The sequence below is a fragment of the Phacochoerus africanus genome, chromosome 6, assembly GCF_016906955.1.
Source record: "Phacochoerus africanus isolate WHEZ1 chromosome 6, ROS_Pafr_v1, whole genome shotgun sequence".
In the NCBI taxonomy this organism is placed as follows: Eukaryota; Metazoa; Chordata; class Mammalia; order Artiodactyla; family Suidae; genus Phacochoerus; species Phacochoerus africanus.
Genome location: NC_062549.1, coordinates 38,464,758 through 38,492,154, shown reverse-complemented (window position 1 = coordinate 38,492,154; position 27,397 = coordinate 38,464,758). Strand labels below are relative to the sequence as shown.

At 44.0% G+C, this 27,397-nt stretch overlaps 1 protein-coding gene across 1 annotated transcript in view; it reads left to right on the top strand.

Moving 5' to 3' along the window:
* POP1 (POP1 homolog, ribonuclease P/MRP subunit) overlaps positions 1-24,870 on the top strand; it is a 48,779-nt gene extending 23,909 nt beyond the window's left edge. The window contains exons 6-16 of the mRNA XM_047783547.1: positions 3,509-3,596; positions 4,259-4,446; positions 5,699-5,955; positions 6,480-6,573; positions 10,003-10,114; positions 10,982-11,101; positions 13,985-14,100; positions 16,265-16,456; positions 17,947-18,101; positions 22,142-22,471; positions 23,781-24,870. Coding sequence (XP_047639503.1) covers positions 3,509-3,596; positions 4,259-4,446; positions 5,699-5,955; positions 6,480-6,573; positions 10,003-10,114; positions 10,982-11,101; positions 13,985-14,100; positions 16,265-16,456; positions 17,947-18,101; positions 22,142-22,471; positions 23,781-24,420 — 2,292 coding nt within the window. The 3' untranslated portion in view covers positions 24,421-24,870. The remainder of the gene's footprint in view (positions 1-3,508; positions 3,597-4,258; positions 4,447-5,698; positions 5,956-6,479; positions 6,574-10,002; positions 10,115-10,981; positions 11,102-13,984; positions 14,101-16,264; positions 16,457-17,946; positions 18,102-22,141; positions 22,472-23,780) is intronic.
* Positions 24,871-27,397: the final 2,527 nt, after the last annotated feature.

The window sequence follows — 27,397 nt, the reverse complement described above, 5'->3', positions numbered from 1 at the left end:
GGTCTCCGTTTCCCCCAGTCCCATGGAGCCCCTGCACACAAGCCCCACTGGCCTTCAATGCCAGATGCTCCAGGAGCTCTTTCTCCCAGTGACACGTCCCCACACATGGGAGTTTGATGTGGGGCTCAGAACTCTCACTCCTGTAGGTGAGTCTCTGTGAACCAGTTAGTTTCCAGTCTGTGGTGCTTCCCCCCCCCCACCTGGGGGGAGGTATGGGATTGCTTATATTGTGTAATCGCCCCTCCTACCTCTTGATGTGGCCTCCTCTTTGTCTTCTGGAGTAGGATATCTTTTTGAGTTTCCAGTCCATTTGGTTGAAGGTTGCTCAGCCTTTAGTTGTGAATTTTGTTGGTTTGAGGAGAGAAGTTGAGCTCCAGTCCTTCTGTTCCACCCTCTAATCCCATCTCCACATAGTCATTTTATGTAAAATAGTGATTTTGAGAGCTCTTCTGTATAAGGACTTCTTCAGACAGGACTAGCATCTTTCTATTCAATTGTGGAAGAAATCGGCACTTTTAATCCAAAAACTTTCTAGACCTGCGCTGGTCGACATGTTGCTGCCAGCTGGGGCCTGCCTGGGGAAGATGGGCAAGGGACAGTCACCATCCTGGACCCCCAGCCAGGGCCCTGCCCAGGGTCCACTGACAGAAGGGAGAGCGTCGCTCGACCCCTCTCTGGCTCACACCTCCAGCTCTGGCTCCTGGGTGGGCAGATAGCAAGCCTGTTTTTTTGGTTTTTTTAATAGTCATCATCCTAATGGGTGTAAAGTAATTCAAGAACATTTAAGAGCCTTTAATTTGAAGACTCCACAGCAGAAATAATGGATTATAGTCAGCTTCTTCCTTTTGCATTGAGGACCTGGGATCTAGAGAGATGGAGCTTAGGGCACAGAGCTTAGTGGTGGCCTACAGAGCACTTGGGCCACCGATCGGCCTATCCTGTGCTTTGTACGCGGGAAGACATATAGTTACTTCTCATTTCAGACAGGATTGTTGCTGAGGTTAATTGTCTTCACATTTGATCAGCCTGTGGTAATAACGATGTTTTGGAGCATTTAATTTACGTCTGTTTTAGTACTTTTCACTAAATCCTTACAACAACAATATGGGCTAAGTTTTTTCATTTCCTTTTTATTCTGTTCAACTCTATTCTATTCTAGTCTACGCTACCCTACCCTACCCTATCCTACTGCCCCCACCTCCACCCAGTTTTTCACTTTTTATGGAGGTTCCCAGGCTAGGGGTCCAATTGGAGCTGTAGCCACCGATCTATGCCACAGCCACAGCCACGCCAGATCTGAGCTGCGTCTGCAACCTGCACCACAGCTCATAGCAGTGCCGGATCCTTAACCCACTGAGCGAGGCAAGAGATCAAGCCTGCATCCTCAGGGATACTAGTCAGATTGGTTTCTGCTGAGCTACAACGGGAACTCCTCATTTCCATTTTACAAATTTCATTATTTCCATCTTACATATTTCTGTATTTCCATTTTACAAATGAGGAAACTAAGGTATGGAGAAGTTGGGCACTTTATCCACGGCCATACAACTTATGACGGGTGCCCTTGGGCTCTAAGCCCAGGTGGTCTGTCTCCACAGTTTCAAGCTCTTAACCTTTATTCTCTGCCGTCACCCAGCACTGTGTGCAGCACACGTTCTGGTGGGGTTCATCTGCCACTGACAGCTGAGAGTGAATCACTAGTGTTGGGAAGGTTTCCGTGTGTGGTAGCATCGATCAGTGTGAGTCTGTCAGAACCTTAGCTGTAGTCTGCATTTTAGTGGCAATGGCTGTGTGTACTGAAATCGCTTAAAGGAGCTGTGGCAGAGGGTTGGTTCAGGGTTAGTGAACCAGCTTCTCCACTTACCAATTATATAGCTTTGTTCAGAGGTAGCAGTCTCTGTCTCAGTGTCCTCAGCTGTCAAGATAACAACAGACCAGGTATTGGGAAGATTAAATGACAGTCCCTGTAAGGACGTAGCCCAGCACCTGGCACTCAGTAACCCTTCCGTACCTATTAACGGTTTTTATAGTTCCTTAAAATCACTGATTTTATTAGTTCAGTCTGAGCTCTCTGCTTCTAATTTTAAGTTAGTAAGGCCTTACTCTCATTATTCTCGTTTTGCCATGTACATTTCTTTTTTTGTCTTTTTAATTCTCTTTTTTTTAGGGCTGCACCTGCGGCACATGGAAGTTCCCAGGGAACGTTCCTATGGGTCAAATCAGAGCTGTACCTGCTCGTCACAGCCACACCATTCAAGCCTCGTCTGTGACCCACACTGCAGCTTGTGGCAATACCTTATCCTTAACCCACTGAGCGAGACCAGGGATCAAAACTATCTCCTCATGGATACTAGTTGGGTTCATTACTGCTGAGCCACAATAGGAATCCCTATGTGTACATTTATTTTCTTTCTTTTTTTTTTTGTCTTTTGTCTTTTTTGTTGTTGTTGTTGTTGTTGCTATTTCTTGGGCCGCTCCCGCGGCATATGGAGGTTCCCAGGCTAGAGGTTGAATCAGAGCTGTAGCCACCGGCCTACGCCAGAGCCACAGCAACGTGGGATCCAAGCCGCGTCTGCAGCCTACACCACAGCTCACGGCAACGCCGGATCGTTAGCCCACTGAGCAAGGGCAGGGACCGAACCCGCAACCTCATGGTTCCCAGTCGGATTCGTTAACCACTGCGCCACGACGGGAACTCCTCTTTCTTTTTTTTTGTTTGTCTTTTGTCTTTTTTAGGGCCGCACCCACGACATATGGAGGTTCCCAGGCTAGGGGTCCCAGCGCCAGATCCAAGCTGTGTCTGTGACCTACACCACAGCTCGTGGCAGCACCGGATCCACAACCCACTGAGCGAGGCCAGGAATTGAGCCCGCAACATTATGGTTCCTAGTTGGGTTCGTTTCCGTTGCGCCCCGGTGGGAACTTCTCTTTTTTTTTTTTTAAGTTTTTTATTTTGAATGATTTTTATTTTTTCCAATATAGGTGGTTTACAGTGTTCTGTCAGTTTTGTACTGTACAGCAAGGTGACCCAGTCACACATACATGGATACGTTCTTTTTTTCTCACATTATCATGCTCCATCGTAAGTGACTAGATATAGTTCCCAGTGCTACACAGCAGGATCTCATTGCTTATCCCATGTACATTTCTTGGTCAAAGTTGCATATCATGGTCAAAACTGAGCAGTGGGGGAAATATGGGATTAAAAACTACAAGCGTGTCTTTAGGCTCCATGTTAAGTAATCCTGGGTTCCTGAATGAGCTAACGAAAGTGAAGAACCCTAACATAATTTTGTAGAACTTATTAGTCTTGCTTATTCTGATTTGGTTGTTTACTTTAGGTAGATTTTGGGGAGGGATAATCCCTCAGAGGCCGTAGTTTTTACATCTTACTTAGAACTTGTCTGTAAATATGGGATAAATGCATTTTCTTTCTGAAAAATAGGACACTGCCACTTACATTTTAAGTGGAAATTCAGGTGTTAATTGTATTGCCTTCTTTTCCCAGGATTTATCCTACTACTGTTGTTTGGAGTTGAAGGGCAAGGAAGAAGAGATACTGAAGGCACTTTCTCCAATGTGCAGCATAGACACAGGTACACTTGTTTCAAAGCTGAGTCCTATTTTAGTCTTTGTTCATTTCCTGAACAAGTGTCTGCTGTAAGCAGTTTGGAATTTAAACTTGCTTTCCTGAGACAGTTCTTATTCCCAATGAATCTGTTAAAGAAAGCTTGGGGTGGCTTTTAAGTCATTTCTAACCTTGTTGAGTGTAAAATGAGAGAACCGCTATTCTGGTGGAATGAATTTAGGCAGGAAGAAACTCAAAACCCATTAAATCACTTATTCAGTAATCCTTTATTGAGAACTGATTGTGTGAACACAATTGTTCTTATGGCGATAGACAATAAATGACAGTCTAGGAGTTCCAGCCATAGCTCACTAGTAACAGACCCGACTAGTATCCATGAAGAACATGGGTTCAATCCCTGGCCTCGCTTAGTGGGTTAAGGATCTGGTGTTGCAGTGAGCTGTGGTGTAGGTCACAGACGCAGCTTAGATATCCTGCATTGCTGTGGCTGTGGTGTAGGCCGGCAGCTACAGCTCCAATTTGGTTCCTGGCCTGGAAACTTCCATATGCCATGGGTGCGGCCCTAAAAGAAGATTACAAAAAATAATAATAATAAATGACAGTCTGGCTCTCAGAAACCAGTACTGCAGTCTCAGTGCTTGAAATCTTGGGATTTTGTTTTTATGTCAGGATTGACTTTCGCAGCAGTTCACTGTTTGTCTGGAAAGCGCCAAGGTAGTCTCATGCTTTACCGGGCAAATAAATACCCTCAGGAAATGCTGGGGCCCGTGACATTTATTTGGAAGCCCCAGAGGACCCCCGCCGACACTTCTGAGAGCAGGCAGTTGTGGATCTGGCTTCACCCAACTCTTAAACAGGTATAATTCTTGACACTGTCTCCTTCCTCATAGCTTTGTTACTCTGTGCTTAGTTAGTGTTGGAAATCAGTGCTATAGAAATGTAAATAAGTATGAAAGTTTGACCAATAGATTGGTGTTTGAGTCTAGGGATGAAAACTATGTGAATATTAAATGAAGCAAATCTTTTTTTTTTCTTTTTTTCTTTTTAGGTCCATACTTGCAGCATTGGGAAGTTCCTGGGCTAGGGGTCGAATCAGCTGCAGCTGCGAGCCTGCGCCACAACCACAGCAGTGTGGGATCTGAGCCGCAACTGTGACCAGCATGGAAGCTCATAGCAATGCCAAATCCTTAACCTACTGAGCGAGGCCAGGGATCGAACCTGCATCGTCATGGACACTATGTCAGGTTCTTAACCCACTGAGCCACAGCGGGAACTCCAAAGAAAATCTTGACCTAACCTTTAGTAAGCCCTAATAGAAGTAGTGATGAAAACCAGTCTTATTATGCAAAGGGCTTGGAATGCATTGAGACTAATGCTTCCACCAGCCTGACTGGGTTCATTGCTATTCAGGTGCTTGTTAGAGCCTATTTGATGATGAGAAGCTGGTTTGAGTAATTCTCATGACTTGCTAATACTGCATTTGGCTTCCCTTTTTTTTTTTTAGTGTAGTCACTGCTTTTATTATTTTTATTTCTCTTTTTTTTTGTCTTTTTGCTATTTCTTTGGGCTGCTCCTGCGGCATATGGAGGTTCCCAGGCCAGGGGTCGAATCGGAGCTGTAGCCACCGGCCTACGCCAGAGCCACAGCAACGCGGGATCCGAGCCGCGTCTGCAACCTACACCACAGCTCATGGCAACGCTGGATCCTTAACCCACTGAGCAAGGGCAGGGACCGAACCCGCAACCTCATGGTTCCTAGTCGAATTCGTTAATCACTGCGCCACGACGGGAACTCCATAGTGTAGTCACTGCTTTTATACAATAGACTGTAAATTTTCTCCAGTTTCCTCTTTAAACTAGTTTTAAAATAATTAGTCATGTTGTTTTCATTAATCTTTGACATTTACGTTCTTTTTTGGTTCCAAGTGCCGAGCACTACTCAGAGGAATCAAAAAAAACTTTTTGATCTTGCTAAATTTAGTTTAATTTGTGCTGGATTAAAATGTAAATTGTTGAAGGTAGAAAAAAATAGCAAAAATGAAACCAACTTGAATCGGTAATATATTTAAATTCCAGAGTGTAAAAGCAAAATGTTTAAATCTATCTTTAGGATATCTTAGAGGAAATAAAAGCCGCGTGCCAGTGTATGGAACCCACCAAGTCAGCCGTCTGCATCCCCGATTCCCTTCTGACACCGTCCCAAGAAAAAGGCCAAACGGACATGCCCGAGGAGAAAATTGGTAGGAAGAGAAAATGGGAAGATGATGGAGAAAATGCTGAACCAATTAAGAAAATCATTGGTGATGGAACTAGAGACCCACTTCAACCATATTCTTGGCTGTCTCCAACCACAGGCATTATGATCAGGTATGGGCTGAATTTGCTCAGAACTAGGTTCTGAGTGTTTTCAGTGAAGGTATACTCTATTTTTTTTTTAATTTTATTGAAGTATAGTTGGTTTACAATGTTGTATTAATTTCTGCTATACAACAGAGTGGATTGGTGTGTGTGTGTGTGTGTGTGTATATATATGTATATATATATATACTTTTTCATATTGTTTTCCATTACAGTTTGCCATAGGATTTTGAAAAGAGTTCCTTGTGCTATACAGTAGGACCTTGTTTGTCCACACTAGATATAATAGCTTGGCTCTGCTAATCCCAAACTCCCAATCCTTCCCTTCCCAGAGTGCTCTATTTTTGCTGATGAAACAGACATTATATATGATGGAAGTTTCTTTCTTTTTTTTTTGGCCATACCCGTAGCACATGGAAGTTCCCAAGCAAGGGATGGAACCTGTGCCACAGCAGTGATGCCAGATCCTGAACTCACTGAACTGCCAAGGGGCTCCTGGAAGTTTCTGTCTTAAGACTTTCTCTTTCTTTCAGTGATTTCACAATGGAGATGAACAGATTCCGGCTGATTGGTCCACTTTCCCACGCCATCCTAACTGAGGCATTAAAAGCTGCTTCTGTCCACACCGTAAGAGTAAATGTGATTGTGATGTTTTATTTGAGTTGGGTCCTTCTTGGCAAATTTGTGAAACCTAACGTAATTTGGTAACATTTTGGGTTATGGCTTATAAGTGTTTGTTTCCCTACTTGTACTTATTATCAAAGACTTTTTTTTTTGTCTTTTTGCCTTTTCTAGGGCTGCTCCTGCGGCATATGGAGGTTCCCAGGCTAGGGGTCCAATCAGAGCTGTAGCCACCGGCCTACGCCAGAGCCACAGCAACGTGGGATCCGAGCCGCATCTGTGACCTACACCACAGCTCATGGCAACGCCGGATCCCTAACCCACTGAGCAAAGCCAGGGGTCAAACCCGCAACCTCATGGTTCCTAGTTGGATTCGTTAATCACTGAGCCATGATGGGAACTCCAAAGACTTTTATCTTTCACTTCTCCTAGAAGAGAAAATCTAAGTGAATATATTAAACTGACTTCTTGTTTTTTTTTTTGTCTTTTTAGGGCCACACCTGTGGCATATGGAGGTTCCCAGGCTAGGGGTCCAATTGGAGCTATAGCTGCTGGGGTATACCACAGCCACAGCAACTCGGGATCTAAGCCGTGTCTTCTACCTACACCACAGCTCATGGCAACGCCGGATCCTTATCCCACTGATCGAGGCCAGGTATTGAACCTGCATCCTCATGGATGCTGGTCAGATTCTTTCCCCTGAGCGATGACGGAAACTCCTGACTTGTTCTTATTTAAATACAGACTGCCCCTGCAGCTTCTGAGTCTTATAGAAGGGTCTTAATGTCTCCTCCATAGGTGGGTAACAGGGAACCCCTAAAATTCCTGAAAGTTTATGCCAATTTTTTGTTTGTTTGTACTTGTGTGACGCATATTTTCTGGGGCAGGTTTTAAAGGTGATCTCTAAAGGTGGGAGCAATGTGTTAAGTGCATCTCTGTCCAGTAGAACTTTCTGCAAGAGTGCCATTCAGTCGGGGAGCCACCAGCCACATGTAGCCACTGAGTGGCTAGTATGACTGAGGAGGTGAATGTGAACCTTTATGAAATTTTAATTAACTAATAGTTAAATTTGAATAGCTCTCTGCGGCTAGTGGCTGCCTTGTTGGCAGTGCAGTTCTGGAGAGCAGACACTAGATTAGGAATTGGACACTCTGGGGTTCAGATCTGGCTTGTTTTCCTGTATTAGTGCAATTAACCTGTCAGTGCCTGTGCCTCTCGCAGATTGGACATGTCGAATGCGGTGAGAGATCTGAACAGAATTCAAGCTTTTAGAAGACGTCCTTTAAGAAACAAAGGCCACTTCTCTCTCCTTCTCCGTTGTTTCTACGCTGGTCTCAACCAGTGTCGACTCTTTCCTTCTTTGTTCACCCCTTTCACTCCATTCTCATTATTTATTTATTTATTTTTGCCTTTTTGCCTTTTCTAGGGCCGTTTCCCTCGGCATATGGAGGTTCCCAGGATAGGGGTCTGATCCGAGCTGTAGCCGCTGGCCTACACCAGAGCCACAGCAACTCCAGGTCCTAGCAACGAATGCAACCTATCCCACAGCTCATGGCAACGCTGGATCCTTAACCCATTGAGCAAGGCCAGGGATCCAGCCTGCAGCCTCATGGTTCCTAGTTGGATTCGTTAACCACTGCACCACAACGGGAACTCCCATTCTCATTATTTTTGAGATCAAGTCCAGAGCCCTTAATTTGACTGGTAATCTTGTGCCTCTGTGCCTGTCTGGTCTTATCTGTCCTCACCTTCTGCCCTTGAGCCACATTGGCCTTCTTTCAGGTTCTAGGCTGTGTCAGCTCTTGTCTTCCTTAGAGCCCGTCTGAATATTCCCACCAAACCACACTCTTGGTTAAGCCTTCCTCATTCTTTAAGTTTCGGTGTCTATATCATTTTCCTCTAGTATCCTTTCCTGACCACCCCCTACCCCAGTTAAATTACATGTGTCCTCTTGTTTTCCTCCCCTCTTGTTTGCATATTTATGTGCTGTTCGTGTCCCATTAGACTCTGAGCTTTGTGATGGCAAAGATGGGGTGTCTCTTCTTTAACCTGCTCCCCCAGGCTTAGCACAGTGCCTGGTGCAGAGTAGGTGCCCCTCTCTAGTGAATACATTGCAGAGGGAGGGTTTGAATCCTGCAAGTTCAGTTCCAGGGCCTGTACGTTGAACCACTAAGCCGTGCCACCTGAGTTTCTGCGCAGTAACTAGTGCATGTATTACAGGTTGCGTCTTTAGACTCTGTAGGAGCTCATCCTACTTCAGTGACCTTGGGTGTGAACGAATCACGGCTGCCATGCTCTCTTCCTGGGTGTGCCTATGACACTTGAAGTGTTGCCTTAAACCTTCCTCAGTTCTTAGTCCTGTTCAGAAAAGATGCGAGTGAAATAATTGTGTATCTTATTTGAAATTCCTAGAAATACTGTAGTTGTAATATGTCCTCTTTTTTTTGCCATTTCTTGGGCCGCTCCTGCGGCATATGGAGGTTCCCAGGCTAGGGGTCAAATTGGAGCTATAGCTGCCAGCCTACACCAGAGCCACAGCAGCTCAGGATCTGAGCCGCGCCTGCAACCTACACCACAGCTCATGGCAACGCCAGATCCTTAACCCACTGAGCCAGGCCAGGGATTGAACCTGCAACCTTATGGTTCCTAGTTGGATTCGTTAACCACTGAGCCACGACAGCAACTCCGTAATATGTCCTTTCATTGAAGATTCCCTCTAAAGGTATTGGTTTGGTTTTTCTTTGGTGAGGAAAATTTTATTGCTTAAGTCTCAGAGATGAGGTTGTGTAATGTTGGGAGAAGAGCAAGGAGCTATTTTTTTCTTGTTGGCACTGTGTTCAAGAGAGACCACAGGTGTGAAGTAGATTAGTCAGGTGGTCTCTCAGAAAAGCATGGATGTTTTCCTTAGTATGTGAAATCTTGAGAGAAGTTTAATGCTGTGCCTCTGCCTCTAATTAGAAGAGCACTGTAGTTGGTCTAGTGTTAGTAACTATATATATATATATATATATATACACTTTTGGTTTTTAGGGCTGTCCCTGCAGCATATGGAGGTTCCCAGGCTAGGGGTCTGATCAGAACTACAGCTGCCGGTGTGCACCACAGCCACAGCAACACAGGATCCAAGCTGCATCTGTGACCCACACCACATCTCACGGCAACGCCAGATCCTTAACCAACCTACTGAGCAAGGCCAGGCATCGAACCCGCAATCTCATGGTTCCTAGTTGGATTCATTTCCGCTGCGCCACAGTGGGAACTCTTAGTGTTAGCAACTATAGTGACGATAGTGGCAGTTTTCCTAGTCCCGTCTCTATAAAACATTCATTCCCACCAACAGGATAATAAGATGGGGGCCAATATCACAGCCATTTTAACAGAAATGATTCAACTGGACTCATTATTGTGTGGTAAACAGGAGTTACTGTTTTCCAGGAGGGAGAGGACACAGAGAAGACACCTCACCGATGGTGGATTGAAACCTGTGAGAATCCTGATAGCGTTTCCCTTCATCACAGACAAGAAGGCATTTTTGGACTGTTGGGAGGTATACTGGGGGAGGACTGGGTGCTTCTGGGAGGGAGGGAGTGTGAGGCGGGTTAAAAGAGCATTTTGCAGTTGAGCTGCCTCCATGTAGTGGTGCTTTTTTTTTTTGTCTTTTTTGTTGTTGTTGTTGTTATTGTTGTTGTTGTTGTTGTTGCTATTTCTTGGGCTGCTCCCGCGGCATATGGAGGTTCCCAGGCTAGGGGTCAAATCGGAGCTGTAGCCACTGGCCTACGCCAGAGCCACAGCAACGCGGGATCCGAGCTGAGTCTGCAACCTACACCACAGCTCACGGCAACGCCGGATCGTTAACCCACTGAGCAAGGGCAGGGACCGAACCCACAACCTCATGGTTCCTAGTCTGATTCGTTAACCACTGCGCCACGACGGGAACTCCTGTAGTGGTGCTTTTTAATGTGTAACTGTTATAATACAGCAAGAAAGCAAGGAAGCGAGGTACCTGAACTCAGGGCATAGACACTGTTTTAACTTGTTTACGAAACCACAAAGAAAGGAGATGTCACTATTCTGAGATAAACGCACCCACACCAGGTACTAAACTAGAATCTGCGTTTACCTGCACGTGATTGCATTTGCCTATAAAGCCCCTATAGTTACTATTGATAGAAACATACACATTCACATTCTAAAATCACCCGTTGTGTTAATTTAATGCTTTTTCTAAGAAACCTCACTCTTCATGAATGTTAATTTATTCCCTGAAAATATCAATGGGAGAAAAAGGGAATACATGCCTTTAATAATTCCCCCAAGATGAAAGTGTCATGAAACACATTTGAAAATAAAAGCAGGTATGTATGTGAGTGATTTTTGTATATGCTTCGTTCTTTTCCTTCTTTTATTTTTAAAGGAATTACATCCCCAGCGGAAATCCCGGCAGGTACTGTTCTGGGACTGACGGTTGGTGATCCACGAATAAATCTGCCTCAAAAGAGGTCCAGAGTGTTGCCCAATCCCGAAAAATGCCAAGGTAAAGTCCTTGAGACACCCCTGGTTTTCCTTACCATGTTGAGCAGTTAGTCCCATTAGAAGAGTTCTGTCTGGGAGGCCTCTGCAGTGACCTTGCCTGTAAAAAAAAGTTAGGGCGATTTTTACCTGCCTCTTTTCAGAGGGATTATGGTCAAAGCAGGTGGTGTGTACGGACGTTATCGTTTAGCTGTGAATCAGGTAGCCTGGTCTTTATGTTCCTTTTCCCCCTGAGTTCTTTCTTTTTGGCATCTAGTAAAACCCGTCTCTCTGCAGACTGGGTTCTCTGCAAATGCCTGGCTTTTCAGAATTTTAACTGGGAGGAAGGGATCGGCACCCGCAGCTGGTCTTGTGCTCTTTGGAAGCCTCTGTCTAACCATACAGATGATCCAGGTTCGAATCCTGGCAAGGCCATCCCAGGTGCCAGAGGGTAAGAGGTCTTGCTTTAGACTCAGTAGAGTGGCCTCAGGGAGTCCTTGGGGCGGGCAAAGGAGGGAGGGTGGGGACTGGCTAAAATTCGAGCGTGATCTGCCATTTGCACCAGTTGTGTTAATAATGTCTCATTGTATTTACTGGCATTTAAACACGATGATTGGAAGCATAATTAAAAATCAGCTTGCGAATTTTTTGGAGAAAAGATATAGGTGTGTGTAGTAACAACTTTATTTTGTTTTTTTTTACTTCCACTCGTTGTTAGATAGCTTTTTCAGAGGGCAATAAATTACTGTCAGAACTCCACACGCAAGGTGGATTCAGCAAGAGAGGAATTTGAGATACATAAGGAAGTTAGTTAATTATGGAGACCAATAATGAGTCACTGCCTCTTTTCTTTTTTGATGGTGACATGGTCTTGTGCAACCATGAAAATTGCAGCATCTACTGCACTGATAAATGCTAACTGTCATCTTTGCCACAAAATTGTAAGCTACTCAGTTCTCTTGCCTTTTTGAAATAAGGCAAGTTATGTATTAAATCCTAATGCTTTTAAAATGAATCGGTTCACGGAAAATTAAAATCTACCTTAAAAACTTGATTTAATTTCTACTATAAAAGCTTACCACTTTATTGGGTTTTTTTTGTTTTTTCCTTTCTTTTTTTGGCTGCACCCACAGCTTGCAGAAGTTCCCAGGCCAGAGATAGGATCTGAGACACAGCTATGACAATGCCAAATACTTAACCACTAGGCCCACCAGAGAACTCTTGGTCTTTTTTTAAAATTCAAGTATAATTGACTTAGAATGTAATATAGTTTCAGGTGTACAGCATAGTGATTCGGTATTTTTTTATATTATAAAACGATCAGCACAATAAGTTTTAACTACGATCCATCACCGTACAGAGTAATTACAGTATTATTAACTATACTCCCTACACTACACGTTACACCCTCGTGGCTTCTTTTATAAATTTGTATCTGTTAATCTCCCTCACTTACTTCACTCATTCCCCATCCCCTTCCCTCTGGCAGCCACCAGTTTTCTCTCTGTGTCTATGACTCTTATTATATTTGTTCATTTGTTTTTTTAGATTACACATATAAGTAAAATCACATTACATTTGTCTTTCTCTCATTTCACTTAGTGTAATACCCTCTAGGTCCATCTGTGTTGTCACAAATGGCAAGATTTTATTCCTTTTTATGGATGAGAGTATGCCATAGCACCATATATATGTGTGTATATATATACACACATACAAACACATCTGTATAAAATATATATAAAAATACACTCACATGTCTGTATAAAATATACGTAGACTTGTTTATTGCTGATACCTGTCATATTAGGGCCCAGTTACTTCCAGCTTACTTTTTGTCAGCCATCAGTCCCTCACAGGTTATGTGCCGTCAAGTGACCTCTCTATGTTGGCATTTTAGGACCTTAGCCTACGCTCATAAATTATCTGACCCTTTTTTTAAAAAAATTCTTCAGCCCAACAATGTAAGATTTTTCCTATCTGATTGCAGGTAGGAAGTCTCTTCTATCAATAGATACGTTTATAACTGAAGAAATTCCTCCTCTTCTCCCATGAGAGCACTTGTTTGGCATGATGGGGCTTTTTTAAAGGGATGAAACTGCGTTTCACAGAAAATACACTCATTGTAAAGAAATGTGAAAAATGCCTTTTATAGAAAGGAATCGCGATTCAGTTCAATAGAAAGGGGTTATCAGAGACTTGAAATAAGGGGACAGAAGACAAGGATGAAATCTCTTGGCTTACCTCCATTGGGCCTGGGGTGACATAAAGAGCTCTGAAGCCAATAGTTAAAATATGGCTTGTGCCGTCATCGCATATTATCAAGAAATGCAGGGATTCTTAAGACTTGATTATCTTTTCTTTTCTTTTTTTTCTTGGGCCGCACCCGAGGCATATGGAGGTTCCCAGGCTCTGGGTTGAATCAGAGCTGCAGCTGCCAGCCTACACCACAGCCACAGTAACGCAGGATCCCAACCGCATCTGTGACCTACTCTACAGCTCACGGCAACACTGGATCCATAACCCGCTGAGCAAGGCGAGGGATCGAATCCACATCCTCATGGATACTGATCGAGTTCGTTTTCCCTGAGCCACCACGGAAACTCCAGGACCTGATTATCTTAAATGTGGAATTAAGCAGTTATTTAGAGGTAGTTTACTATGGTATTTGCACCTTACACACTAAAAAAATGTCAAAGAAATAAGTTTAGGAGCCTTTGTAATTTCATAGATTATGAAACCAACTGTAAAAATAACAGTTTCTGCTCAAGTAAATAAATTCCTCTAGAGACGTTACGTAAATGCCTATGGAATATTTTCTTGTAACAGAAGGTCACCTGGCAGTGTTCGGAATTTGACCTCACTGATCTAAAGAATGTGGTTTAAGGCTGTTTCTTTTCCTTCTTAGATAATGAGAAAGTTAGACAGCTGCTTCTGGAGGGTGTGCCTGTGGAGTGTTCGCATAGCTTTCTTTGGAACCCAGATATCTGTAAGAGTGTCACAGAGAATAAAATCTCGGATCAGGTAACTAATGGTAAAGTCGTGAAGACAGGTTGAACTTGATCACGCTAGAGACCACAAAAGTTCTTTCATGCTTCGCAGAATCCCACAGGCTTCCTTATTTTCAGTCTATTCATCCCTTCCAACATATACTACGATTTTTTTTTCCCTTCTGTTCTTAGAGAAGAATAGTCTCTAGAAAAAGTTGATACAAAGACTTTTCTTGAAATGATGATCTTAGGGTTTAAGTTTATGTTTTTCTTTTTTCCCCTTCAGTGTTCTCCGTCTTTAAGTTCAGTGCCTGAACTCCTACCAGCACTGGGCATTGTACTGATGATAGGGTAGGTGACAAGCCTATGGGTGAGGAAGGACAGGGCACCCGGGAAGCCCAAAGAAGGGGTACTGAACCCAGACTAGGGACACTGGGGGAAGAAGCGTCCAGGGTGGAGGAGCTGGCATTTGAGTTAACTGTTAGGTGAGTGGGCAGAATTAACCAGACTTCTTGGGGCCAGAAGCCAAGGCTGCGGTGGAGAAAGGATTGTCAGAATTGAGAACAGCATGTGCAAGAGGCCATGAACCAGGACGATGTGTTCAGGAATCTCCAAGGTCAGTAACTTGGAGTTAAGAGTAGGGGAGGAGATGGAACTAAAGAGATAAAATGAGGCCAGAGCATAAAAGACCTCGAGGCATTTAAAGGATTTGGACTGAAGATGTGGGTGGCCTTTGAAGATTTTTAAGCTGGGCCCTGACATGATCAGATTTCACTCTGGCAGTGCTCTGGAGAAAGGGATGGGGATGACGGGGCACAGGAGCTGGAGAGACTTGTGGTTGGATGGCTTTTAAAGAGACCCTTGAAATAGTCCAGATGGCATTTTAGCTGTGGCAGTGTGGCTGGAATAGAGGGGCTGGGGTTTAATACATGCACCTGGAAGGTGAAGCTGACAAGACTCAGTGGTTGATTGGAAGATGGGAAGTGAGAAAGGAGGAGGCTTGTAGGTTAGCTCCTGACATCTAGCTTGGTTTTAGGAGCTCAGCTATAAGAGAGCAGGGGCCAGGTCTGACTTGTCATTGCTGTTCCCAAGTTCTGGCAAAGTGCCTGGTTCATAACAGGTGCTCAGGAAATAACTTGAACGAACAAGTAAAGGAGTGAACAGTAAATGTTTGAAGGGGTGAACAAATAAGCAGATGAACTGTGAGAACTGTGCATCTTTCAGCTAGCTGGGGCATGTAGGAGGAAGGAAGAGTTTGCTCCTGAATAAACTGAGTTTGAGGGGCCTCGGGATATCCTAGGAGCAGATGTCTAGGAGATAGGTTCCAACCCCAGGGGGGAGAGTTAGGAGGGTGCAAATATAGATAGTTTGGAAATACCAACATGTAGAAGGTAGTGGAAACTTGACCTAAGCTTAAAAAAAAGGAGACTTAGGACTTGGTGATACATGAGTTCAGGTGGTTTCTTTCTTTCTTTTTTTTTTTTCCTTTTCTTTCCTTTTTCTTCTCTCTCTTTTTCTCTTTTGCTGCAGCTGGAGCATGTGGAAGTTCCCAGGCCAGGGATGAAACCCAGGAGGCACAGCAGTGACAATGCTGGATCCTGAACTGGCTGAGCCACCAGGGAACTCATGGAGGGGGTTTCTTCTGTAGCTTCCCCAGTGGAAGGCCTCTCTCCCACCTGTTCATCTCTTTTTCTAGCCAGCAAGAAAAGTCTAAAAGGAGGCTGCTGTCCCCTCCCTACAGTTCACTTAACAGATAATTTATAGCATCCTTTAAGACCTGTTGAGAAATTTTCTCAAGCCCACTTGCCCCTGCTTGGGAAGTTGTTATTTATTTGTACCCTTTTTAACTTCATGACCACAAATCTTAAATAAATGTAGGGACAGAGTATCAAAATAGAAGATTAATTTCGATAGAAGAAATTGGTGGAATGTATGTATATTATTGTATAACTTTGAATCATCTAGTATACTCTAGCCCAAATTTAAGGCAATTTGGCATTTTCTACCAAAGCACATGTAGAGAGGGAAACATCCTGGGAGGAATATCTTGTATTTAACATGGCTCACACTTGTTTATTGAGAACACTTTTCTCTTGCTTTTTAAAAGAGCGTTGAACTTTCTAAAGCTGCTTATCGGGAGACCCAGTAACAGCTCCCAGAACATGAGCGCTGTCTTGAATTATTTTCTTCCACTTTAGGATTTAAACCGGAAGAGGAGCGAGTTGCTGGTGCCCGGATCACAGCTTCTTTTAGGTCCCCATGAGTCCAAGGTTCCTATACTATTGATTCAACAGCCAGGAAAAGCGACTGGTGATGACCAGCAAGGCTGGGGAAGTGGCTGGGACGTCCTGCTCCCAAAGGGCTGGGGCATGGCTTTCTGGATTCCTTTTGTGAGTTACTCTTTGGTTCCACCTAACAGTGATAATGTTTAAAATATATTCCTAATAAATACCAAGTGCTGAAAATACTCTTTTTTTTTTTTTGGTCTTTTTGCCATTTCTTGGGCTACTCTTGCAGCATATGGAGGTTCCCAGGCTAGGGGTCTAATTGGAGCTATAGCCACTGGCCTATGCCACAGCCACAGCAACGCAGGATCCGAGCCATGTCTGCAACCTATACCACAGCTCACGGCAACGCCGGATCCTTAACCCACTGAGCAAGGCCAGGGATCGAACCCACAACCTCATGGTTCCTAGTTGGATTTGTTAACCACTGTGCCATGATGGGAACTCCTTTTATTTTTTATTTTTATTGTTTTGTAAAATGTTCTTAACTTTATGTACAATCTAGAAATTGAGTGCTATTTTTCCTCTCTTAGAGTTATAATCTTGTATACGAGATAACTTCATAAAATCCCTGGAGCCAAATTTTTATTAGAGTTGTGCTGACAGTTGGTGAATTTTTGAGGTTTTAAAAGTGGCCTGATTTTTAAAATAGTAGTAGCATGAAAATGTTGGAAGTTTTTTTGTTTGTCTGTTTTTGACCACACCTGTGCCATGCAGAAATTCCCCACCAGGGATCAAGCCCCAAGCCACAGCAGTGACAATGCTGAGTTCTTAACTGCTGCGCCTCCAGGGAACTCCCTAGAATACTTCTGTTTTTTACGTGCTAACCACATATATCTGTTTATTAACTGCAACTACATTTTTTTATTAAAATCTAATGTCCTTTTTTTTCCCTGCTTAGTTTAAATATTTCTTTTGAATATTAGAGGACACATCAGGGTATTAGATTCATGGGGGTAATTAGTTTTAGTGTTTATGCCTTTAGTGCAAGAGACATTCAGTTAAATCATTTAGGAGTGGGAATATTTTTTTTTTGTGGGGGGGGAATAATTTTAAATCTGACTTTTCAATTATGAACTGTTTCAAGAATGCAAAACTATAGAGACTGATACAATGAACACCTTTGCACACTTCACCCACCATCCAACTTAAGAAATAAGACATCGCAGGCTCATTGGAAACACGCTGTGCCTCCCTCTCCATTTCCCTCGTCCTTCTAAAGGAATCACTAGTCTTATTTTTGGTGTTTGTTAGTATCATGCATGATTTTATAGCTTTATTAAATATGTGTGTATCCGAAAATAAAATATAACTATGACTGTCCTGTTTTTAAATTCTGTATAACTCCCCGTATGTTTGCTTTTTGCAACTCGCTATATTCACTCAGCATTGAGACTTTTTCCGTGTTGATTGAGGAAGCTCTGATTCATTCATTTTGACTGTTGTATGCTAACCCATTATAGAATAATCCCCTGGTGTATTTATCCACTCTCTTTTTGATGGGTATTCTTGTTTCCCATTTTCCCCATACAAAGAATTCTGCAGTTTCACTCTGCATTAGTGTAGTTGACAGATCTCTCTGGCATTTCTTTCAGATCTATCGAGGTGCACGAGTCGGAGGATTAAAAGAGACTCTAATGCATTCTCAGTATAAAGGGTCACCCAATGTTCCAGGTGATTTCCCAGATTGTCCTGCTGGAGTTCGGTTTGCTCAGGAGCAGGCTAAGAATCTTCTGGAAAAGTACACAAGGTAAGAAACTGGCTTAAAGGGAACGCACATTGGCCAATATCGTTTGCCCTGGTTTCAGTGACTTACTGTGATGTGACGTTCCCAGCCTTGTCTGTGAGGTCAGTTCCTGAGACACAATGAAGCAGATATTACTTAGGTCAGGAGATTGTCTTTATCTGGTTTTTACAGACCCTTCCAGGCTACAGCCCTTCTCGTAGTTATTCGATTCATGGATAATGGTGAACACCCACACTGGGGACTCGAATTCCAGGTGCTTGTTAATAGATTCCCACTACTAACCGCCCTCAATATGGAAATTGTGGGGTTTCTTTGTATCTAGTCATCGATGTAGTACATGTTTATGAATTTTTTTTTGTCTTTTTAGGGCCACACCTGCAGCATATGGAGGTTCCTAGGCTAGGGGTCCAATTGGAGCTGTAGCCACCGGCCTTCACCACAGCCACACCAATGTGGGATCTGAGCTGCATCTGTGACCTACCTATATCACAGCTCACGGCAACACTGGATCCTTAACCCATTCAGCGAGGCCGGGGATTGAACCCTCATCCTCATGGATACTGCTAAGCCATGACATGGGAACTCCACATGTTTATGAACTTTTGATGAGAGTAGCACAGACCTCTTGTTTGCTGTGGCATCTGCAGTATCTCGCCAGTGCTTAGTGCACAGTGGGCCTTAAGAACTTAAACATTTGTTGCTGATGATTGGGTGCATAATTGAATGTTGAGCTTCCGTGACTGTGAGCTCCACAGTTGTGCTCTTCTGTTCACTGCTGCAACCACAGAGACAGGCACTACCTGGCTTTCCGACTGTTTGAACGATGGATGAATGCTTGAGTGAATGAACTGGGATGTGTTCCTGGATCGCTGGCTTACAGACCCTCTTAGGGCAGTGATCATGTGTTTGTACATCCTGTGCCTCCCATAGTATGCAGTTGAGGGGCTTCTCTGTGCTTTTCAAATATGAATTGACAATTGTGGTGTTCCCATCGTGGCTCAGCAGTTAACGAACACGACTAGGATCCATGAGGATGTGGGTTCGATCCCTGGCCTCTCATGGTGGGTTAAGGATTCGGCGTTGCTGTGAGCTGTGTTGTAGGTCACAGATGAGGCTCGGATCTGGCATTGCTGGGGCTGTGGTGTAGGCTGGCAGCTGTAGCTCCGATCTGACCCCTAGCCTGGGAACCTCCATATGCCATGGGTGCAGCCCTAAAAAGCCAAAAAAAGAAATTGACAATCGTACTTATTTCTCTGTTTTTTTTTTTTTTTTTTTTTGAAAAACGCTATACTGTTTTGAAACCTACCTTTTTAACTGTATATTATGGAATGTTTTCCCATATCAATAAATAGGACTCTAATAAATCAAGTGTTGGGAAACTTTTTCTGGAAAGGGCCAGATGATAACTATTTCTGGCTTTGTGGGCCCTGTGGTTTCCATGGCAACTGCTCTGCTCTGCCAGTGTGGCTGGGTTCCAGGCTCACTCTGTGGCCACTCTGATTTGAATTTGAATTTCACGTCACTTTCACTTGCTATGAAATATTTTCTCTTTTTTCAGTCATTTAAAAATGTAAAAGCATTCCTAGGTCATGGGTCATGTCAGGTCAGGCAGTGGGCCTGTGAGTTGTAGTTTGCCAACTACAAAGTAGAGTTGGCATGGCTCTTGTATGATTTATCAGTGTTCCTTTAGGTTATTTCTCATTTTTTGCTCTGTGTTCTGTGAACAGCTTTCCATATGTGTCTCTACATATTTGTCTGATTTATTCATTTAGCGCATGTTTGTTTAGAACCTGCCATGTGTCAGACATCTTTCTAGGCACCCAGGCTACAGCAGCGGACAGGGCAGGCAGAGTCTTTTCTACTCTCATGGAGCTTATTCTTGATGGAAGCACATGTTTCCAGGCTGAGGGGAGGGATCCAGGAGCAGGGAGGGAGGCTAAAATTGCAAGAGCAAAACCCTTGAGCGGGAAGAGGGGTGACATCCCATAGGATCAGGCTCAGTGCTCTCATTTAATTTTTAAAATTAAAAAAAACTATTATTGGAGTTCCTGTTGTGGCTCAGCGGGTTAAGAATCGGACTAGTATCCGTGAGGATGTGGGTTTGATCCCTGGCCTTGCTCAGTGGGTTAAGGATCTGGCATTGCCATATAGGTCACAGACGTGGCTTGGATCCCACGTTGCTGTGGTATAGGCTGGCAACTGCAGCTTAGATCGACCCTTAGCCTGGGAACTTTGATATGCCATGGGAGCGGCCCTAAAAAGGAAAAAACATCTTATTTTTTTTCTATTTTGGTGGCCCTGCAGCATACAGAGTTCCCAGGCCAGGGATCAAATCCTAGTTGCAGTTGTGACCTACCATGTAGCTGGGGCAACACAGGGTCCTTTAACCTACTGTGCCGGACCTGGGGTTGAACCTACGTCCTGGTGGTGCAGAGAAGCTGCCGATCCCATTGTGCCACAACAGGAATTCCAGTGCTCTCATTTTAATAGGCCGGAGGGCTGACTCTGCAATGTGAATACAGATTTAGGTAGGTTAGATGCTGGAAAGATTGGGTAGTACCCTCCTGATTGTGACGTCTACTTAGTAGAAAAGAGACAAGGTTATCTGCTACGAGTAAGAGGGGGAGAGAAGCCACGGAGATTTGAGGAGAGGAATTGACACAGACAGTGTCTAGGGGAGTGAAAGATGGAATTGACTGGAGAAACATAAAAGAGATTTGTAAGAAAGGTAAGCATCCTCTTGAGTTTTGTGTTTATACCGTGAGACCATTCAGGACTATTGCGTGTTCTTCCCCAGCCATGTTCTGCCAATCAGGGGCTGGCGTGGATTAGGTTGAGGGTTGAATGTCAGCAGAATGGGCTTTGCTGGGGGACCTTGTGGGTGCATTGTCTGTTACAGCAAGAACTGTAAAAGAAAACAAAAAAGCTCGGCCAGTAGGGTTGGTCATTATTATTTTTTATCATATTTCTTAGCACACTTTTTTGGGTATGTTTGTTTTTTAAATAGGCCGTGGTTATCTTTTTTTAAAATGATTTTTATTTTTTCCATCATGGCTGGTTTACAGTGTTCTGTCAATTTTCTACTGTAGAGCATGGTGACCCAGTCACACATACATGTATACATTCTTTTTCTCACATTATAAGTGACTAGATATATATAGTTCCCAGTGCTATACAGCAGGGTCTCACTGCTTATCCATTCCAAAGGCAATAGTTTGCATCTATGAACCCCAAATTTCCAGTCCATCCCACTCCCTCCCCCTGGGCAATCACAAATCTGTTCTCCAAGTTCATGAGTTTCTTTGCTGCGGAAAGGTTCATTTGTGCCATATATTAGATTCCAGGTAAAAGCGATATCATGTGGTATTTGTCTTTCTCTTTCTGACTTACTTCACTTAGTATGAGAGTCTCCAGTTCCATCCATGTTGCTGCAAATGGCATTATTTTGTTCTTTTTTACAGCTGAGTAATATTCCATTGTGCATATATACCACATCTTCTAATCCATTCATCTGTTGATAGACATTTAGGTTGTTTCCATGTCTTGGCTCTTGTGCTGCAATGAACATGCATGTGTTTTTTTTTTCAAGGAAAGTTTTGTTGGGATATATGCCCAAGAGTGGGATTGCTGGGTCATATGGTAGTTCTATATATAGTTTTCTGAGGCACCTCCATACTGTTTTCCATAGTGGTTGTACCAATTTACATTCCCACCAACAGTGCAGGAGGGTTCCCTTTTCTCCACACCCTCTCTGGCATTTGTTATTTGTGGACTTAATATTATGGCCATTCTGACTGGTGTGAGGCAGTACCTCCTAGTAGTTTTGATTTGCCTTTCTCTAATAATCAGTGATGTTGAGCATTTTTTCATGTGCTTGTTGGCCATCTGTATATCTTCCTTAGAGAAATGTCTATTCGGGTCTTTTGCCCATTTTTTCATTGGGTTGTTGGCTTTTTTGCTGTTGAGTTGTATAAGGCTGTGGTTATCTTGATTGTCCAATCCTAAACTGCTCAAAATTGGTTCTCCTCTTTGATTTCCATTAGACGCCCTCCTGCCAAACGGCCCAATTACGTTAAGCTTGGCACTCTGGCACCTTTCTGCTGTCCCTGGGAGCAGTTAACTCGAGACTGGGAATCAAGGGTCCAGGCCCGGGAGGAATCACCGGCAACTCCCTCTCCAGGGGGTGAGGAGAGTGGCCCCAGGAGAGACATGGTGCCTTGTGCTCCCACAGCCCAAAGGACTCGACAGCTCTCTGATGATGCGGGCACATCCCTAAACGACGCAGACATGATGGACACAGATTGTCCAGCCCCGGCGGGGACCAAGTGGGTAGCAGGCCGGGGTGCCCCCCGTAGTCTCCTCTGCGTTGTGAGGTAAGTGCACATGACTTCTGGATGCATTTTGGATCGTCTGTTTTCTAATACTGTCCCCTGACACAAAGCCCAGGTAGATTTTTCCCTTTTAGAAGGGAAAGCCAGCCTTTCAGTGTATCGTAGAGGGCTCAGGGAGAGGGTTAAATCACATTTGATTTGGGGCATGATGCTAGCTGATGAAATGACTGAAACTCGTATCATCAATAGAGCTAAACCAGGGCTGGTTTTCCCCATGCTTTGTCTTTGCTCGCAAAGCTGTACCTCCACGCATGTGATCTCCGGTAACAAGGAACCCCTGGCAACATTCTTTGCTTGAAATCGCTGAGTGAGATTTCTTCCAGTTGCTTGTGAATGATCTGCGTTTGTGGCTGCCTAGGTCCCCGATCTTGGTGCTATCATCAAGTCACAGAGCGAGCGTGTTCTTCTCCCAGGGCTGCTGCAGGCTCCTCAGTTCTGGTTATCAGTTACTCTTTATTCTCTGATTTTAAAAGAGTGCCACCCCTCTTGCTTGCTACTTATTTTTCTGTATAGTAACCTTGTAATTTCATAGCCTTCTTTCTTTCTTTTCATATAACTGTCCCTTAGAGTTTCTTTTCTCATGGATAATAGCAGCTCCTCTCTTAATTCTCTTACAGTGATTACAGCCATAGATTCCACCCTACTGTCTTTATTTTTGTCCACCTTCAACAAGTTGCTTTGTTTTTTTAAAAAATGGCTGCACCTGTGGCATAAGCACGTTCCTGGGCCAGGGGTTGAATCTGAAGGGCAGCTGCCACCTGTGCCATAGCTGCGGCAACGCCAGATCCTTTAACCCGCTGCACAGAATGGTAGACATATGAAAGAAAAATATCATTGGAAAAATGTGTAATTTTTTTAAAAATTAAAGTTTTGGAAGTTCCTATTGTGGCTTAGTGGTAACAAGCCCGACTAGCATCCATGAGGATGCAGGTTCAATCCATGATTTTGCTCAGTGGGTTAAGGATCCAGCATTGCCGTGAATTGTGGTGTAGGTCACAGATGAGGCTCAGATTCCATGTTGCTGTGACTTGTAGTGTAGGCTGGCAGCTGCAGCTCCAATTCGACCCCTAGCCTGGGAATTTCCATATGCTGCAGGTTTGGCCCTAAAAAGCAAAAAAAATCCACAACAACCCCCCCCCCAAAAAAAATTAAAGTTTTGATCCTTTCCCCATTTCATTTACAAATGGAATGTAAAAAAATCAAATGAACTCTAGCAGTGCCCAGTTTTCTAACTGGATATTTTCTCCCTGAACAAAATATCCTCAAAACATCTCTCTCTCACTTCATGCAGGAGCAGAAAGTTACTGAGGCAGCTGTCAGCCTGGTGTGGGGACAGTCGGGCAGCCCAGCGAGCTCCCGGCAGAGGGCAGCAGGACTTGACCAGAGAGGCCTGCCTGTCCATCTCGGACCGCTTCCCCCGGGCCCTGGTGTGGGTCAGGCTGTCCCTGCTCAGCAAGGGCAGCCCCGAGCCGCACACCATGATCTGTGTCCCAGCCGAGGAGGACCTCCTCCAGCTCAGCCGGGATCGGCTCTACCGTGGGCCCCAGGAATCCAAGCACAGCGACCCCTTCAAGAGCAAGATCCGGAAACAGAAGGAGCAGAAGAAAAGGGAGAAGAGGCAGAGCCCAGGGCCTGCTGCAGCCGAAGGCCTGGCCGAGGGGGACCCCCCTGGGCACCAGGCTCTGACCCTGGGCTTGTGGTCTGGCCCGCTCCCGGTTGTGACTTCTCACTGCTCCCGAGTCCTCCTGGGCTTTGTCACACAGGGAGACTTTTCCATGGCTGTCGGCTGTGGAGCGGCCCTGGGGTTTGTTAGTTTGACAGGCCTGCTGGATATGCTGTCCAGCCAGCCGGGAGCAGAGAGGGGCCTCGTGTTACTGAGGCCGCCTGCCTCTCTGCAGTATCGATTCGCAAGGATCGCTATTGAGGTGTGAGGGTCAGTTTACATCCTGGCAGGTAGAGATAATAACTGTATTTGCCAAGTCCCATAACTGGAGAGTTGTTTTCGCCTTCTTCTGTTTCAAAATGTTGTGTGAAATTCCTTGGAAACAAGAATTAACATTACGTATTTATGCAAATGGATGAAATGTAATCTTATTCCAGATTCCAGTAATCTCATTGCTGTCCCTCTTCCCCTTTCTTTGCTGTAATGCTTTATATGGCCAAAAGCTTATGTATTTTGATATCTTGGTCTCTGTAATTCTTGATGAAAATAATGAAACTCCATGTTTTCTTGTCCCCCCCTTTTTTTAAATCAGGAACAGAGGGCTGTCACATCTGTTTGAAAAATCTTGTAGTCATGAGATAAGTGACAATGGTTGTTTAATGATTTTATTTAATTTAAAATCTTTGTTTTTAAAATTTTATTGGAGTTAGTGGGCTTAACAGTGTTGTATTAGTTTCAGGGGTACCGCAGAGTGAATCAGTTATATCTAAACATAGATCCATTTTTTTTCCCATACAGGTTATTACAGATTATTGGGTAGATTTCCCTGTGCTATACAGTGGGTCCTCATTAATTACCTATTTCAGATACAGTAAGGGGTATATGTTATTCCCATCCTCCTAATTTATCCCTCCCCATGCTTTTCCCTATGGTAACTATACATTTTCTTTGGAAATCTGTGAATTTGTTTCTGTTTTATAAATAAGTTCTTTTGTATCATTTTTTATTAGATTCCACATATACGTGATATCATATGATATTTATCTTTGTCTTAATAATCTCTAGGTCCACCCATGTTGCTGCAAATGGTATTTGTTTTTATGGCTGAGTAATATTCCATTGTATATATATACCACATCTTCTTTATGCATTCCTCTCTCAAAGACCATTTTAGGTTGCTACTGTCCTTGGCTATTGTAAATAGTGCTGCAGTGAATATTGGGGTGTGTCTTTTTTTTTTTTTTTCTTTTTAGGGCCACACCTGTGGCATATGGAGGTTCCCAGGCTAGGGGTTGAATTGGAGCTATAGCTGCCAGCCACGGCCACGGCCACAGCCACAGCAACGCAAGATCCAAGCTGTGTCTGCCACCTACACCACTGCTCAGGGCAATGCCAGATCCTTTACCCACTGAGTGAGGCCAGGGATCGAACCTGAATCCTCATGGATACTAGATGGGTTTGTTAACTGCTGAGCCATGATAGGAACTCCTCAAGGAGCACTTTGAAGGGCCAGTGTTCTTAGGAAACATACTTTGGGGAATGTGGCCATGCAGTGCAGTGATGACCTCTGAAAGTTGGTAAATAAAATGACCAGCTCCTGTTAACCATTCATGCAGTTCCACTGTCTGCCTGACACTTTGAGCAGGGTATAAAAGAGAGCTCTCATCCCATCCCATAGGAAGAGGGGAGTCATCACTGCTTTTTTTCACTTGCAGGGAAATTAGGTGCTTGGCAACTTTCTTTGCCATGCATGCCTCACTCATACCCTTACTCCATTCTTTGCTGCCACACATTTCTAGTAGGTCTTATGTGGGGTTATTATTGTTTTTTAATTTAAAGTGTAGTTAGGTGTTGTTAAGTAAATGCATGGTGTATTTGCAGTAGCATATGACTTATCACTCTGGAAGTGATAAGTTGGGGAGAGACACAGCAAGTTTTACAGGAGCCAAAGAAACATCTGTTGCTTTCTCTCTCACCATGCCTCTGAATCTGTGTCCAACACAAATGAGACTGAAAAAAACAAAAGTATAACTTAGTGGCGTCTATAAGCAGAATAAATTAAAATGTCACCTGATGCTTGACTATTAATATTTAGTGGGCCATTCCTTGTTTGTTTTCTAGGCTCTAAGCTACCTCATCTGTGGCTCAGCTCACTTGATGACAAGTCTGAGCGAGCTGTGTCACTCAGTCTTATAGCACCCTGCGTGGGGCCTGCTGCCTGCCTTTATCACAGGAGACAGGGCACAATTGCTCTGCTTTGTGGTGGCAGGTCAAAGAGCTACATGCTGAAAGGGATAGACAAGTATTTCCCAAAGTAGTATTCCTAGGAGCACTGGTCCCTGGGAAAAAAAGTCTTTCATGGCTACATACATTTGGGGAAAACCATACATTTGGGGAAAGCCAAACACTATCTATCCTCCTGTTGCTGATTCAGGGTGAATATTAATATGGTTGAGGTTCTGCACATCCCTGCAGGAAGGAAGTCTCTTTCACGGACCCCCCCCCCCCCCATCCCTCCCTTTTGCATCCGTTGTCCAGAGAACACTGGTTTCATACAACGTACTTTGCAAAACAGTGTGACACATCCTGCACATACACAGTAAAGAATCCACTTCTCTTATGAAGACGACTGATAGGAATGGTCTTATTCTCTATAACCATGGGATGGAGGAGCCACTCTATTGTGATCTTCCTGGGTGTCTGCCGAGCTACCAAATTACACTGTGGCTCTGCCTTCTTGTTGAGGGGCAGAGGTTTTGTTCAGTCAGGAGGTGTTCTGAACAGCAGAATGGTGAGCTCAATAGTCGGAGACCAGCTACATACCTGAATTGTGATGAAACAGAATTGACTGTGTAATTATGCTCTCCTTTCTTATAATAGTACATGAGTGATATTTTTATCTTTTTTTTTTAAATAGGGCCTCACCTAGGGACATGGAGGTTCCCAGATTAGGGGCCAAATCAGAGCTGTAGCTGCCGATGTGGGTTCCATCCCTGTCCTCACTCAGTGGGTTAAGGATGCAGTGTTGCCATGAGCTGTGTGTAGGTCACAGATGAGGCTCAGATCCCACGTGGCTGTGACTGTGGCTGTGGCTGGCAGCTACAGCTCTGATTCAACCCCTAGCCTGGGAACCTCCATATGCTGCTGTTGTGGGCCTAAAAAAGACAAATAAATAAATAAATAATCCATATGCATCGGAAGTTAGAAAATGCAGATAAGCCACACCAATAACAAGACTTAAGTCT